The sequence below is a fragment of the Erigeron canadensis genome, chromosome 3 (assembly GCF_010389155.1).
Source record: "Erigeron canadensis isolate Cc75 chromosome 3, C_canadensis_v1, whole genome shotgun sequence".
Classification (NCBI taxonomy): Eukaryota; Viridiplantae; Streptophyta; class Magnoliopsida; order Asterales; family Asteraceae; genus Erigeron; species Erigeron canadensis.
Window position 1 is genome coordinate 22,962,633 of NC_057763.1, and position 16,507 is coordinate 22,979,139.

Here is a 16,507-nt window from a genome sequence, read left to right on the forward strand (position 1 = left end):
CAAAATAACGTGACCCAACAATAATCATACTTAAAAGTCTAACAATAAAGTAAGCTACAGAAATAGAAAATTGTCTCATCGCCAACAACGGCGATATAACATAGAAAGTGCTGAATGAAATAAGTAATAATGTCTAAAACACTATACTAAATGAAAAATGTCGCCTCCTTACCCGTGACAACGACAGCTACATCCACCTATGTTCACTGCCGCATGGAATCTCCGATGGCTAGCTCAGGACTATCACCAATGGCGTGTCCATTACCTGCTCCAGCTCCCGAACTGCAAGTACCACATGGAAAAGGACAACTCAGGTGACTAGATATATACCTCAAATGCTCTAGTACATCTGTCTGCTGCTCTAGTAGTTGTGTTTGTGTATGGTATGTCACGAGCTGACCCACCTAACTACCCAAATATGCAAAATCATAAGGAAGATCCTGGATAACCCCCAGGCTAGGTTCGACCATCCCCAGTCTCTTCTCCGTGTGAACCATCCTCATCTGAACCGTCCCTAACAAGCATATTCATTTTGCGCAAAGCCACATTATTAATTAATCCAACGGTAACACTAACCATATAACCACCAATCCTTCCGTGTCATTAACAACTACAAGACCCATCCTAATATCTAGACAACAAACAAATGAACCAGACCCTTCTCTTTTTCTCTTTCTCTGTACCATGTCCCCTCTCATATAGATAGAGTGCTAAACATTTGGCCAAATTACATGGTACCATTTCAAACATACAATAGAAATAAAACAAATCTTGAAAAATGGCATTATTCTGACAACCACCGCAGTTTGAAATGGACTCAACTATACCATACAAGAGGAATTCGATGCAATGAGTTTGTCATTGAAGACTGTCTGATGTTATTATGATAATCCTGTAGGCCCAAATGATGTTTTTCCCAAAAGGTAGCTTCATTCTTGTTGATAGCCAAGTCGCCAATGCTTTCTTTAAAGCAGTCGTCTTACTTTCTCTATCGTGTATAAACCCAATTCATCCAAATTCAGCATATACCATAGTGTGAGCTTGACCCTTAATTCAAATGTCATTACTGTCTCATTGACCTTAGTCTCTATAGTATTCAAGCGAAATGTACTAAAAACTTCTGCACACAAATGCATATACACCGTTGTCCTTATGACAAATAGGTTTTCCCAATCATTAATCTAACAAATTTTCCACTTGCTTCTTATAACCCAATGCCTCTAGACTAGCAAAATCAAATGTACGACGGCCGATAAGTTTCTTACGCTTCAATCAATGGGTTTGTTTGATGCTGTTATGATAATCCGGCAGTGTTGTCAAAGGCGAGCGCCTCTTGCGCCTAGGCGCAAAAGGTGGGCGAGGCGCACCTCAAGCGCCTGAAACCCTAGGCCCAAGTCGACCATGAAAAAGGCGGTCAACGACGGTCAACTGTGGTTGTCAACGGTGGTCAAAAAGGTAAAATGGGTCAAGATTCAACCAAATCATTCAAGATCCGGCCAAATCGTGGCTAGATCTAATATTTTCCGGCCAAAATGAGTGACCATAGTCTGTTTAAGAAGATGAAAGAGAGTGAAAATATAAAACGGGGGGAAGAAAAATTATGATATTTTTTATATATGTTTATAATAATTTGAAGTTTTTGGTTGAAAAGTTTACATTTTTTTTTTGAATGATATTTGGCATTATAACTGACATCTGATTTTTTTTACTATTATTTTTCACTATATATAAATATTTTATATTTATTTACTTAGTGCGTTTTTTTTTTCCGGGCGTGCGCTTTTTTTGCGCCTCTCGCCTTCGCCCTATATGGGGTCTTTGCGCTTTGAGGTCGCCTTCGCTTTTGACAACTATGTAATCCGGTCAGCCCAAATGACAGACCCATTGATTGACGTGTAAGAAAATTATCGGTCATTATACACTTGATTTTGCTAGTCTAAAGGCATTGGGGTATAAGGAGCAAGCGGAAAAATTGTTAGACTAATGATTGGAAGAACCTATTTGCCAAAAGGACGGCCGTGCATAGGCCATTTTGTGCATAACTAGTTAGTACATTTCGCTTGAACACTACATAGACCAAGGTCAATGACACACCGATGACATTTGAATTAGGGGGTCGAGCTCACACTATGTCATATGCTAAATTAAGGATGAATATGGGTTTATACACGGCAAATGAAGGAAGACGACTGCTTTCAAGAAAAAGGATTGGCGACTTGGCCATCAACAATAAATGTTGCTAACCTTATGGGATAAATATCATTTGGGCCGACAAAATTATCATAATAACATCAAGTCGTCTTCAATGACAAACCCATTGCATGGAATTCTCTTGCGTGGTTGGCCGAGTCCATTTCAAACCGCGGTAGTTGTCCGAATTATGTCAGTTCTCAAAATTTGTTTTATCTCTATTGTATGTTTGAAAAGGTACCGTGTAATTTGGCCAAGTGTGTAGCATTGTATCTATATGAGAAGGGACATGGTAAAGAGAAAGGTGCTATTGCGGGCGGTTCATTTGTTTGGTTGTTTTGGTTACACACAATACACGTTGACACTTTGTTAAATGCTTTGTGCCTGCCATCTACAAAATAAACAACCAACACATAATGAGTTCAAAATATTTGTTTAAAAGAACTACAAAATTGTTAAACTTATCACCACTATACATGCTTAAATTCAAAGTATCCTCTAATCCTCATGTATATGCATGCATCTATTTACATAAATTCAATAAAACTTGCCAAGTTAATACTCATTATTCCTCATCAAAGACATGACACTAAAAGAAAAGATCTAAAAAGCACAACATATGCAATGACCAACAATTCACAACCTTTACATGCCATCCTCTTGTATTAGCATAAATCACGTAATAAATTAATGACAAATATATAAAACTTAAATCAACCAAAGGATGAATCCTAATTTTACATAATTAAGCAAATAAACTTTTAATAAGTTAAGTTTGCAAAACACTAGCTGATTACAAAGTATAAAAATTCCACACAAAATCTCTCAACCCCCCATTATCAAAATCTTAGATGCATGCTCATTGTCACAAATTAATATAAACCTCAAGTAAATCTTGACAAATAAACATTAGCAATATAAGCCCACGGTTAAAAGATAATAATAAAATAAAAATAACAATAGTACTAATAAATAGAGAAAAAACATAATACTAATAGTAACAATGAAAAGATACAAACAAAATTAAGCAAGAACACTTCATATCTATTGAAAACAAACAGAAAAAGAAGAAAAAAAAAGAGAGAAGAAGAAGAATACTCTTAAAGATTAAAAGAAACAAAGCCTGATGCCAAAGAATGGAAATAGGAGAAGAAAAAGCAGAATAAGAATGGAAAAAGGAAAAAAGATTACTATGGGTTGTGACGGTTGTGTGCGTGTAGGCTGACAGGAAACAAAACCTATAAAAAAACCAACCCTTTTTTTATGTCCGTTACAAGGAAGCCCAACAACCAAACCCAATTGATTTTTCACCTTATGACCCACAGTTGACTCCCCTTTGACCCGCTGAACGGGCGTTAAAGTCTGCCACTCCGCCTAACGGCCATTACTATGACTAACGGCCATACCAGTCATCCAGTGGGGAAATCATCACAGGTATCACAATTGACAAACCCCTTAATATCTGACAATAGTAAACGGGTGTTAATCACTAATCTACCTAAAATATGAAATTTCTTCCTTTTTAACCAAAGAACTTTTAATAATTTTCTTTTGCAGAGACAAACACTAAAGGAAGTTATGCACCATTTGCACCTTTAACTACTATGCGCCAATTTTTGTTCGTATACGATTACATCCTTGTGGTTTTGATGATTCCATGTTAAAGTTGGTTTTGTGTCGTATACCTTTAACTACCGGTGCCCTGAGCTATGTTAAAGTTGGTTTTGATGAGGCTAGGCTTCTTGGTGTTGGTGGATGTGGGAAGGTTTATAAACGTGAAATCAACGATGAAAAGACTGGAGTTGCTATAAAGCGAGGCAACTCACTGTTTGATAAAGTTGTGAACGAATTTAGGACGGAGATTGAAATGCTTTTAAAGCTTCGGCATCTGCATCTTGTTTCTTTAATTGGATATTGTGAAGAAAACACAAAGATAATCCTTGTATAAGATTACATGGCTCAGGGCACTTTAAGAGATCATCTTTACAAGACACAAAACCAACTTTAACATGGAAAAAACGCCTCGAGATTTGCATAGGTGTTGCCAAAGGTCTACAATATCTTCACACAGTGTGCATACGCACACCGTCATTGGCCGTGAAGTAACAACCATTTTCTTGGATGAAAAGTGGGTTGCTTAAGTGTCTGGTTTTGGGCGATAAAAAACTTGTGTTGCACTGTTGCCATGGATCAAATTTATGTAAGCACGGTCATAAAGGGTGGTTTCAGATATATATAGATCCCGAAAATTGCAGGAGACAGAAGTTGACAGAAAAGTCAGATGTGTACTCTTTTGGGGTTGTCGTTTTTGAGATTTTAACAGCCCGACCTGCTCTGAACCATACTCTTCCAGAAGAGCAAGTGAGTTTAGCCAAATGGGAGTTACATCGTCACAAAGAGGGCATTCTTGATCAGATTATTGACGCGTATCTAAAAGGGAATATCGCGCTCGAGTGTTTCAAGATAGTGACAGACATGGCAGTCAAGTGTCTGGCTGATGCAGGGACTAATAGGCCCTCAATGGTGGATGTTTTATGGAACCTCGACTTTGCTTTGCAGCTTCAAGAGAGCACAGCTGATGGGTCAGCAGGTATGGTAAATGAAGTCTCTGATGAAATGCTACTCAATGCAAAGCCCAAGAATATTGATCGGAATTTGACGAATGGTCTGTCCACGAGTGCAGGGGGGCAGAGTTAGGATTTTGATGGTTTGATAAGGAGTGACATTTTCTCTCAGATAATGAACCCGAATGGACATATAGCTGAAACGTTGCTTAAAAACACGGGTCGAAGTCTGTCCGCAGGGTGTTCGAAAACAATAAGTCCAAATAAGTTTATTGTTTAAGCCTTTTAGCGGTTGTGTTTTCTAAAACCACAAAGGATAGAGCATACAAATAACAATTTATGTTTCTATTATAGAGACCATCTCGCCTCTAGTGATTCATTCATAATAAAGTTCGGTGCATCAAGTAGAAACGAAGAACAAAGTACAATCCCATATTTATGGCATTAAAGTATAAGGCCCAAAACAAAATTAAGCAAAACTACATTACTTACTAGAATTATTTTCTTCCCAAAAAAAAGGTTGGTGGTATTGTAGCAAAAGGGCTCCTATCTGAGTACCTAACTTGGCCAAAACAATTCACTTTTTAGTGACATTATTGCCCCATTTTAATATGCTCATATGAAAGTTATTTTGGTCGGTTGAAATATTTTCTGAACCTAAAGTTCCAACATTTTTGATGATATGCCTTCTAATTTAATAATCAGATATGATGAGTAACGATTAAGATTTTAGATCTGAGTGGAGTAGCTTATGTGCTAATTAATCAATGAGTAACTAACAGAGCAGTTCAAAAGAAAAATATTTGTAATAACTAACAAAAACATATATCAGTTGAGCTTGTTTAATGCCACAATTTGGCTTTATCTAAAGAACGATCTAGTGATCCACACTACAAAATACATTATTGTCAAACAGAACTTTTGTTAGTGCAACAAAGTGTTGGTGAGCCAACTCAAGCTGACTCAAAACTGTTTTGACCCGTTACTGAACACAGCCAAGTGAGATTTACCCCAAAAATTTCAGATCAATGTCCGACCCACCCATTTTGCCATCTATAGTTGAAGAGGATGAATACCTTTAAAGCGCCTGCGTAGGCAGCCTGTAGACCTCAATCGTAATTTATTGTGTATGAGTTCTCACACACAAGTCCAAAGCTGTAGGCATCTACTTTGTGGTTAGAATGCTTCTTTTCTCCTTGCCTCAGAGTTACTGTGTTGTAAAGCTAAATAAAAATCGTTAGTTTTGTTATTGCTGAAACCAGTTACAGTTGCCTAAAAAAATAAGTAAATGAGTTATATTTTTACGAGAGCAAGTACCCGCGCGTTGCGGCGGTGAGATGGTGAGGGCGATAGGTCATAGAGTGTGATAGGTCATAGGAGGTGATATGTCATAGAGTGTCATAGCCAAATGCCTTAGCATGCGGGCTCCGCACTCGGATTTAAAAATTCATCAAAAGTATACTGAATGACATCTCTAATGAAAGAGCATAAAATTTTAAGAACACCCATATAATTTTTATAATTTTATCGATGTACAGTTTTTGAGATAAAAGATTTTGAAAGAGTTAGAAGAAATAAAATGATTTATGGAGGAGAGAGAAAAAAAATGATTGGTTGAGATTTAAGGAGAGAGAAAGGATATTATAGTTATTTTAGGTAAATATAGAATAGATGAGAGGGGCATTTTGGGAAAGTACTTAAAATCAATATTGAAAATTTAAGTTCAATGTTGAAAATTTAGAGGCTTTATGCTTTATAATATAGTATAGATATATACTTTTTGTAGTCATATTTCACACGTTTAATTATGTTTAGTGATGGTGGGTCAACCCAAACCTTCCGACCAGCCAATTTTACCACCTCTAGTGAAAAGTAACAAAAGGTTAATAAAGAAAAAGAATAATACCTCTGGAGCGATAGGTTCTGGGTTTTGCAATCATCATCTCAGTTAGGAATTCTTCTCGTGCCAAACCAAAATCAGCAACTTTGATGGTTTTACGATCAGCTCTAAGCAGCAAGATTTCTGAAAATAAGTTTATCCTAGAAGTTATGATGCAGTGATTTAGTCATCTACGTATATCTAAACACGCCTAATGAGTCAGTCGAGACTTGTAAAGGTCTAAACATAACAGATTGTTTGCATGCAATAATATGTCCAATAAACTATGATAAAGAACTTGTAAATTTTGCATAACATATTACAGCAAAACAAAGTGAGACTTGCCTGGTTTTAAGTCGCGGTGAATGATCCCGTGCGAGTGAAAACATTTCATTGTAGGAGCGATATGGAGTGTGAAACCTATGCCAACACAAGTATCCAATCTGTTTGGGTCCATATTCAACTAGTATTTTCTTAAAGTCCCGCCAGTAATAAGCTCAGTTACTATGACCATCACTGGGTCCTTGTTTTTGGCATCTTGAAGTATTTCTTTTTGATCAGGAACTTCTTATACTGTGTCATTCCCCGCCCCAACTGTATCAGTCAACGATATCCTATCTTTGGGTTGGATCTTTTGTTTGTTCGTGTTGTGCACTGATTGCCCAACTACCTCCTAAATTCATCACATACACATCGTCGTCTCTCATAAAATCGGCGGATAAGATTAGCGCAAGCTCTGGATATTGATCCATGACCTTATCAATCATATCTAAATACACATAATCAGTCATATTCCAAGGCCCTCGACATTGCTCTCAATACCAAGGTTTTCCACTTTCCGAAATTTCTAAGCAAACAACTTATTACTACCTTCGTTGTGCTTAAGGAATTTATTTCTTAATTTATACAACACTAACCTTCGGTTAACTCGGTAATCGTTTTTGCTTACACAAATTAGTTCAGAACCAGAAAGATCAAAGCCTATTTTCAGGTTCTTGCTCCTAATTACTATTTCTTCTCCTTATAGGAAGCGAAATTAACTCATTTAATCTAATAATGGTGTAATATCTAAAAAATAAAGATAAGAGTAGAAAAACTTAAAATCATTATTCAACTAATTATCTACCAGTAAATAAGATGATGAAACTGATATATTTGAGAGAAGGTATTAGAAGAATAATCCGGTAGAGCTCCATTCCATTTTTTGAGATCTCGATCTTCTGCGTGTGCGTGTAGGAAAAGGGCACCACCGACTAATCCCACATCTGGCTCCACATTTAGCCGAGGTGGGATCGTAATAAAAAACAGCTGGTGACGTCTAAACAGAACAGTAGTGTACTACACTACTATTTTGGCAATTTTGGGATGCGGCCGTATTTGAATTTCATTACATATCCCTGGGGTATGGCATATTATCGAGTTTTGCCCCTCTCGTTTTTTGTATCATTAGATACTCCTATGGTGACTTTTTGTATCATAATATACCCTTCAAGCTAACGTTCGTTTGTCCGTCTCCATCAACCCTCTCATGGGTATTTTAGTCAGTTTGACCCTTTTTTCAGCTTCTCATCTTTTCTAGCTTCTCTTTCCCCATTCAATATATCACAGACAAAAACATCTAACCAAAATTTTTAAAACCCATCATCTAATGAATTCATTACCGCTATAGTTTTAATCTCCCAAAAACAAAATAACATGAACAAATCCATAAAAACCCATTTTACATCACAATCACAAATAAATATAATATGAGAAAAGTGAGTATGGGACTGTTATGCACCCAACTTGGGTGAAAAACCCCTCACATACCAATCTTTTAATATTTTGAATAAATATTTGGCCCTCATGATTTTTATGGTTTAAAAAAAGGTATGTGAGGGGTTTTTCACCCAACTTAGGTGTCTAACAGCCTCATATTCCCTTCCCCATATAATATTTATTAAACAAAAATGAAATAAAAAATTATCTAAACTTTCAAAATATACCCGTAAATCCTAAAACTCAAACCAACATATATGGTCTTTCAAATTCACATGCAAAACTTAAACTAACGGCATTGATAAATCCTTATGTTTCTTTTTTTTTTTCAATTTTTTTTAATAAGAAGCAACTCCTTCAAACAATCAAACCCAACTTACTAGCTTTTTTTTACATCCATCAAGATGAAAGACATAACCCAACAATCCAACAAATCACGACATCAACACGAAGATGAATGATGAAAACAACTACTCGTCACAAAACGCGATGGTGGTGGTTTCAGCAGTGGTGATTGTTGGTCAAAACGGTAGTAGTAATTGAGATACACAAAACGCGATGGTGGCGGTTTCGCAAATCTACACAGATCTCTTTCTATAAAGAGAATGGGTGATTTCGTTGTGGTGGTCGGCGGGTTATGGTGCTGGGTACTGTATCTAGATTTGTGGGTTGGTGGGTGGGAGTAGATTTCTGATAGTTGCGTGTAGTTTATGTGGTTTATGGGATAAAAATTGGATTTGGAACATAAGCCATTTGTTATTTTAGTGGGAATTAAAATTAGGATAAATCTGGGTTTGGTGGAAATATATAATACATATATCTATCTATTAATCTATATATATATATATATGAAGATATGAAGAAGACGAGATCGGCTAGTGCAAGTTGTTCAAGATGTGTTTTGTGGTGGAGAATATGTTAAAAAGACTTAAATACCCTCATGTTCAATGCACACGAAAGTGTTGACGGACACTGACAAACGGGTGAAGGGTATGTTATGATACAAAAAGTCACCATAGGGGTATCTAATGATACAAAGAAACGAGAGGGACGGAACTTGATAATATGATATACCACAGGGGTATGTAATGAAATTTTCTCAATCTTTTAAATACTCGTATATACCGGCCGGTATTATCGTATTTGAGATTCTCGATATTTTATTTCCGATATTTTTTTGGTATTTTCACTATTTAATATCTGTTGGTATTTCCGGTATTACCATTCCAGTATTTTCATTTTTTCTAAAAAAAATTTTGTAATTCTTTTTTTATGATACTTTAATGCTAGATTTTGTTATTTGTGAACTTTAAACCTTATATTTTGTTATAAAATACCTATTTTGTATTATTTTTGAGTGAATAAAAATTGTTTTTTTAACTATTTTCGTTAAATTATAACAAATTTTGTAAAATAATACCAAAATAAACTAAAATAGTCGTACAAGCCAGTATTTTCGGTAATTCCGATAATACCGGAAATTTTTTTCACACCGGTATGATTAAAATACCGGTTTTAAAACATTGGGGAGTTCACAGTAAAAAAACATATTTAACTAAGAGAAATGCAAAATTTACAAACTATTTATAAACTTAAAGTTACAAACTGACATTATATGTGAATTTGACCAATAATATTTGATTGTGTTTTCTCTCTCTTCTTTCTCTTCTAAATTTTCATTGGTGGATCATGAGTTTGTAAGAATCTATTTGTATTTTGTTTGTTACTCTAGCATCCCTCTTTAACTAACACGGTACTCGAATAATATGACAGTGACGGTGATGATAACGGTCTAGTGGTGGGGCGACACATGTCCTATTTAAATTATATATTCGTTTTATACTTTAGTTTACCTTATACGGTCTAAATTATTTATTTTAGTAGTTATCGAGATATATGCTTATATCCATATTAATTTAGCATGTCGTATCTTCTTTTTATATATATACTAGTTAACGAACTCGCGTTTCGCTGCGGCTGTTAACATATGAAATGGCAACCAATAGATATTGTAGTTAACGAAAACATCGTTTAATTTTATTTCTTCTGTAGATTTTGAAGACATAAGGAAAAGAAAAAGTATATAATAAAAATAAATCGAGCTCTTCTTCGAATATATAGTAACATGACAATACTATAAAATAAAAAGAATATGTAAATAATACTTTAGTTTGATTGAAAATAAATGAAAGAAATATAAAAAATTAAAACTTCCTGCATAAATTTAAAGATGAGACATGTAGATACAACACAATAGTGGGCTGAAGAAAACCACTATATCAGAATCTCATAACCAAAAGAGATGAAAACGGGGAAAAAAAATCAAAACAAAAACCTCAAGTTGCATGTGGGCCCATGAAAATAATAAAATAAAAAAATTCTGAGTTCTCACAAGCCATGAAAACGAAAAAGAAAAAATAAAGAAGAAAACCTCAAATGGCATGCAGGCCCCACATATATAATAAAATAAAAAAAATCGTGAGTTGGCACAATCCCCCGTACCTTTAGTTTTCATACAGTATATAATATAATATAATATGCTAAAAAAATCTAACCACTTATTGATTAATTATAACTTAATCTTCAAAATTCATTTATCCATATATATAATTAGTACCAGTATATGTAGAAAACGTCTCACTAGTTTATATATTTTTTTTCAACAATAATTTAAAAAGTCCCTGGTTCAAAATCGATCATTTACTTTATTTTTATCCCCTAAACCAAGAATACTTAAATATGAATATAACTTATCAATGTTGAACAACATGCATGTGTTGACATGATCACGTTAAATAAACGCATGTCCAGAAATTATTTAAGTCTACGGGGTGACACAAAATGACACGTATACTCTATGTAATTAATTAATCTTTTTAATGTAATATTTTAATTAATATGTTCACAAAATGATTAACAAATGATCGTTAAAAGTTAAATAAGTTTATTAATTAAAAGAAGAATGACTTAAGTGATAATTAGTTTTTAAGGAAGTTTCCTAATTACACTAAAAGAAGGGTAGGGGACGGTTTTGAGGGAGGTTTCGGTCATTAACAACACATTTTTTAAATGCTTTAAAACTCCATTTTTTTTTCTACCCCGTTGTTTACCATCACTAACTTTATTTTTAACCGAATCAATATTTTTAATTTACTCTTCAAGATTAACTCTTGCCAACTATTTTGAATCACTGACAAAGTGACAAGTATCATTGTCTCATTGGTAATATCCTCATTCATATTTCAACACCATCGAAAACCTCCTAATTTAACATAAAAAAACATATTTTAAATTACACGAGTAATTAAAATTATTGAATGTATCATCTCAACTAGAGGTGATCATGGGCTCAACCCGACCCGGTCTGCGACCCAAAAATTAGAAAATATGTGGACTAAAGACCGACCATGTTTCATTGGGTTGATCCAGTCCGGGTTAGCATGCGGACTCGGGTTTTCTGCGGGCCAACCTGTAACCCGATAAACAACAATATATTTTATGGTTTTTTAACTGTTCTTATAGTTCTCGTAATTATCTCGTAATTATAGTTTAATTACAACACAATATCTCATTATGGTTCTCGTTTTGGTTATGCTTTAACTATCAACAACAGCATTAAGAAATTATGTGAGAATTCTTAATTACATTATTAACATGATTTTACCTAAAAAAAACTTTTGTTGCATGGAATTGAAAACCAAATCAAATACTAAAATACATACCCCCTCTGTCCCATTTTAAGTGTCCAAATTTGACTTTCAAAGTTTTTTTTCTTCAATCTTTGACTGTATTTATATTTTGTTATGTTATATAATACTTGATATAAAATATACAAATAGATTACTTTTCAATGATATAAGTTTCATCAATTATTATGAAATACATACAAAAATATTTACGTTAAAAGTTTAAAGAAAAAAACTTTGAAAGTCAAACTAAGACATTTAAAATTGCACGGAGAGAAAATATTTAAAAATACTAATAAATATATTATTATAATAATGTAATTATGAATTCTAATGTAACTTTTTAATATTATTGATAAGGTAGTGTTGGTTAGATTCTCGGGTTTTCCCCGTGTTAGCCCGACCCATAACCCAAGATTTCATTAAATATAGCCTCGTAGACCTGACCAATACTTAACACGTTGAATCGGGCTCGGTTTGTTTCGGACTGGTTAAACAGGTATGACGGATTGACACGTATTTTGATTTTGATCACTCCTAATCTCAACCACTTCATGGTCTCAAATCTAAATGATATAAAATATCAAAGACATATGATAACACACAAATCACACATGATCAAATCTCGTAACATAGTACAAAAAGATCACACATATTTCGGGACTATATAAACAAGTCCGCTTCTGTCTGTACATATAAATATAATTCCCCAAAAAATATTAAACAAAGACAGAGAATTTATCAGGTGAAAAAACAATCGTCACTCTCCCTTTTTTAATGTTTGTTTCTTTGACTCTTTGTTTCACAACATAATAAGCAAATCATCATATTCTGCTTTCTTTTTCATCCCCTGTTTCTTTTGTTTGTAAAACCTCTAAACTCTCTTCACCAACTTTATAAATTCACTCCATTTTTCAGGTAAGTTTTATCTTGATTATCATCTTTATAATACCTTTTTTTTCTTTAATAATATAATTCGTAGATCTGCTTATTTCACGCGTTTTCATTCATCTGTCATTTTTTAGCTTTATCTTTTCTTTTCTTTTTTTAATTTCCTTCTTAAACCCCTAGTAAGTATTATTGCTGCAAATATAACTGTTTATTGATCATTTTTTATATATGGGTTTTTTTAATGTATATTTGTGATGAAATTTGATGAACGATGTTGTCATTCTAATTAACAACAAAATTTTTAAGTTGTTTCTTACTACGGCCTTTTATAATTTGTTTTCTCTTGCGATCGTCATGTATTCCGAATTATGAAAAAGATAGTAATATCTTTTAAGCTAAGTATGACATGACATAATTTACTAACTATAGTGCTCTGAAAATCCAAATGTAAGTTATTATTATATTATATTTTTTTTTAATTTTAGAACGGTGTGTTAGTTGGTTATTGGTTCGAACCTAGTAGTGACATCCAAGCAGCAGGCGCTTGAAGAGGGACATCCGTGCTAAGGCAGTATATGATCTGCTTACCAAGAATTTACAATCTTTTTTGATATTTGAGTTACATAATGGTTTAAAAAACAAATAAGAAAGACAAATGCAAAAGTATGTTGTTATATTAAATCATTAACGCTTTATTTTGTGAATATTTTCAGCATTAAATTGGTGCGAATACAATGAAAAATCGCAATATATATTTCCTACTGGAGCAGCTCTCTTGTTTTGTACTACTTGTTCATGTGGTTTTAGCTGCAAATTATGCTCCCAGGGATAAAATTTTGCTAAATTGCGGTGCAAATGGTGAAACAAGTGATATTGATGGTAGGAAATGGATCACGGATATTGGATCAAAGTATGTACCACCTGGAATGAATTCAATAGTTTCAGATGCTACTCTTCAAAAACCGTCTGTTCCTATAACTCCTTACATGACTGCTCGGGTATTTTCATCTGAATACACTTATAGCTTTCCATTAGCATCTGGCAGGAAGTTTCTACGCCTTTACTTCTACCCTGCAGATTATCCTAACTTTGATGTTACTAAAGGCGTTTTTTCTGTAAACGCTGGACAGTATACTCTTTTGAAAAACTTTAGTGCATATGATACCGCTACTAATCTCAACTATGATTTCATTTCTAAAGAGTATTCTATAAATGTGGAATCTGGGACTTTGAATGTGACATTTACTCCTTCTCGGGACACTCCTAATTCGTATGCATTTATCAATGGGATTGAAATTGTATCTCACCCTGATATATATGCGGGAACTTCTATGCTTGTTGGTACATTCGGAAGTTTTGACATTGATAACTTTACTGCTCTTGAGAATGTATACCGGTTAAATGTTGGCGGGCAGGCTATTTCAGTTAATGGGGATACCGGGATGTATAGACAGTGGGAGGGTGACACTGCTTATATTTTTGGCACTGCTATTGGGGTTTCTGTTGATACTGATCAAAATATAACGATTAGTTATCCTGCAGGAATGCCAGATTATGTTGCACCAGTTGATGTGTATGAAACTGCTAGATCCATGGGTCCAACTCCAGAAATCAACCTTGGATTCAATCTTTCTTGGTACTTTGACGTTGATACCGGATTCTCATACCTGGTTAGGCTTCATTTTTGTGAAGTTGCTCCGGATATTACTAAAATTAACCAAAGGGTGTTCGAAATTTTTATAAACAATGAAACTGCACAGCCGGACGCAGATGTTATTGCTTGGACAACCAAGAGTAAGGTTCCTGTATATAAAGATTATGTTGTATATCTTCCATCCGAGAGTCCGAGACAAGATCTGTGGCTTAAATTGCATCCCAACACTTACATGAAACCAAACAGATTTGATGCAATCTTAAACGGTTTGGAGATATTCAAAATAAACTCCAGTGATGGAAATCTTGCAGGTGCACTTCCAAATCCCATTCAGAAACAAGATATTATTGACTTGTCAAGAGTATTACCACATGATTCAGGTAACAAAAATGGGATAATTGGTGGCGCGATTGGTGGTGGTATTGCTGCTATCTTTCTTGTTGGTTTCTTTCTTTGCTTTGTTTCACGTAGACGAAAAGAAAAGAACCAAAACTCGAGTGATGTGACATCTAATTGGATACCACTCTCATTATATGAAAACACACACTCTTCAATCTCAACTGCTAAGACAAACACTACAGGAAGTTATGCACGATCTGCACCTTCAAACCTTGGGCGCCATTTTTCTTTTGCAGAGATTAAGGCTGCAACCAATAACTTTGATGAGGCTAGGCTTCTTGGTGAGGGTGGATTTGGGAAGGTTTATAAAGGTGAAATCGATGATGGAAAGACTGAAGTTGCTATAAAACGAGGGAACCCACTTTCTGATCAAGGTGTGAACGAATTTAGGACCGAGATTGAAATGCTTTCGAAGCTTCGGCATCGTCATCTTGTTTCTTTAATTGGTTATTGTGAAGAAGACACTGAAATGATCCTTGTATACGATTACATGGCTCATGGAACTTTAAGAGAACATCTTTACAAGACACAAAACCTGCCTTTGACATGGAAGAAACGCCTCGAGATTTGTATAGGGGCTGCCAGTGGTCTAAACTATCTTCATACGGGTGCCAAGCACACCATCATCCACCGTGACGTGAAAACAACAAACATTCTCTTGGATAAAAATTGGGTTGCTAAAGTGTCAGATTTCGGGCTATCCAAAACGGGTCCTGCCATGGACCACAGTCATGTAAGCACGGTTGTAAAGGGTAGTTTTGGGTATTTAGATCCTGAATACTACAGGAGACAGAAGTTGACTGAAAAGTCAGATGTGTACTCTTTTGGGGTAGTGCTTTTTGAGATCTTAACAGCCCGACCTGCTCTGGACCCTGCTCTTCCAAAAGAGCAAGTGAGTTTAGCTGAATGGGCATTACATTCTCACAAAGTGGGCATGCTTGATCAGATTATTGACCCGTATTTAAGAGGGAAAATTGCACCCGAGTGTTTCAAGATAGTGACTGAAACGGCAGTCAAGTGTCTTGCTGATGTAGGGACTGATAGGCCCTCAATGTGGGATGTTTTACATAACCTCAACACTGCTATAAAGCTTCAAGAGAGCAGAGATGATGGGTCAGCCAATATGGTAGATGAAGTCTCTGATGAGATGCCACTTAATGCAAAGTCCAAGAATATTGATGGGAATTTGACTGACTCAACAATTAGCAACGGTCTGTCCACGACTCTAGGGGGTCAGAGTCTTGCTACTGTGGATTCTGATGGTTTGACGGGGAGTGATGTTTTCTCTCAGATTATGAACCTGAATGGACGTTAGCTGAAACGGTGATCTGCTACTGGTTTGCTTGATCTTTGGCAAGGTGACATACTTTTTTGCTGAATGTTGTTGAAGTGGATGTATCTAAACGTTATAATTTTCATATTAAGCTATATAATGATGATATTTAAATGGAGTATCCAAGTGTTAATGAAGCCCCGTGTATGCGTA

At 35.0% G+C, this 16,507-nt stretch overlaps 1 protein-coding gene, 1 long non-coding RNA gene and 1 pseudogene across 2 annotated transcripts; 2 read left to right on the forward strand and 1 right to left on the reverse strand.

Annotated features, from left to right (window-relative positions):
* On the reverse strand, positions 1-1,738 carry LOC122592408. Its single transcript, XR_006322708.1, has 2 exons — positions 405-1,738; positions 1-282 (listed from the first exon to the last, which is right to left on the reverse strand). It is a non-coding gene; the product is annotated as an uncharacterized LOC122592408 (long non-coding RNA).
* Positions 1,739-3,847: 2,109 nt separating this feature from the next.
* On the forward strand, positions 3,848-4,887 carry LOC122591705 (annotated as a pseudogene).
* Positions 4,888-12,866: 7,979 nt separating this feature from the next.
* Positions 12,867-16,472, forward strand: LOC122592403 (receptor-like protein kinase FERONIA). Its single transcript, XM_043764619.1, has 2 exons — positions 12,867-12,995; positions 13,682-16,472. The coding sequence occupies exon 2, from the start codon at positions 13,703-13,705 to the stop codon at positions 16,334-16,336; it is 2,634 nt and encodes an 877-aa protein (XP_043620554.1). The 5' UTR covers positions 12,867-12,995; positions 13,682-13,702; the 3' UTR covers positions 16,337-16,472.
* The last annotated feature ends 35 nt before the right edge of the window (positions 16,473-16,507 follow it).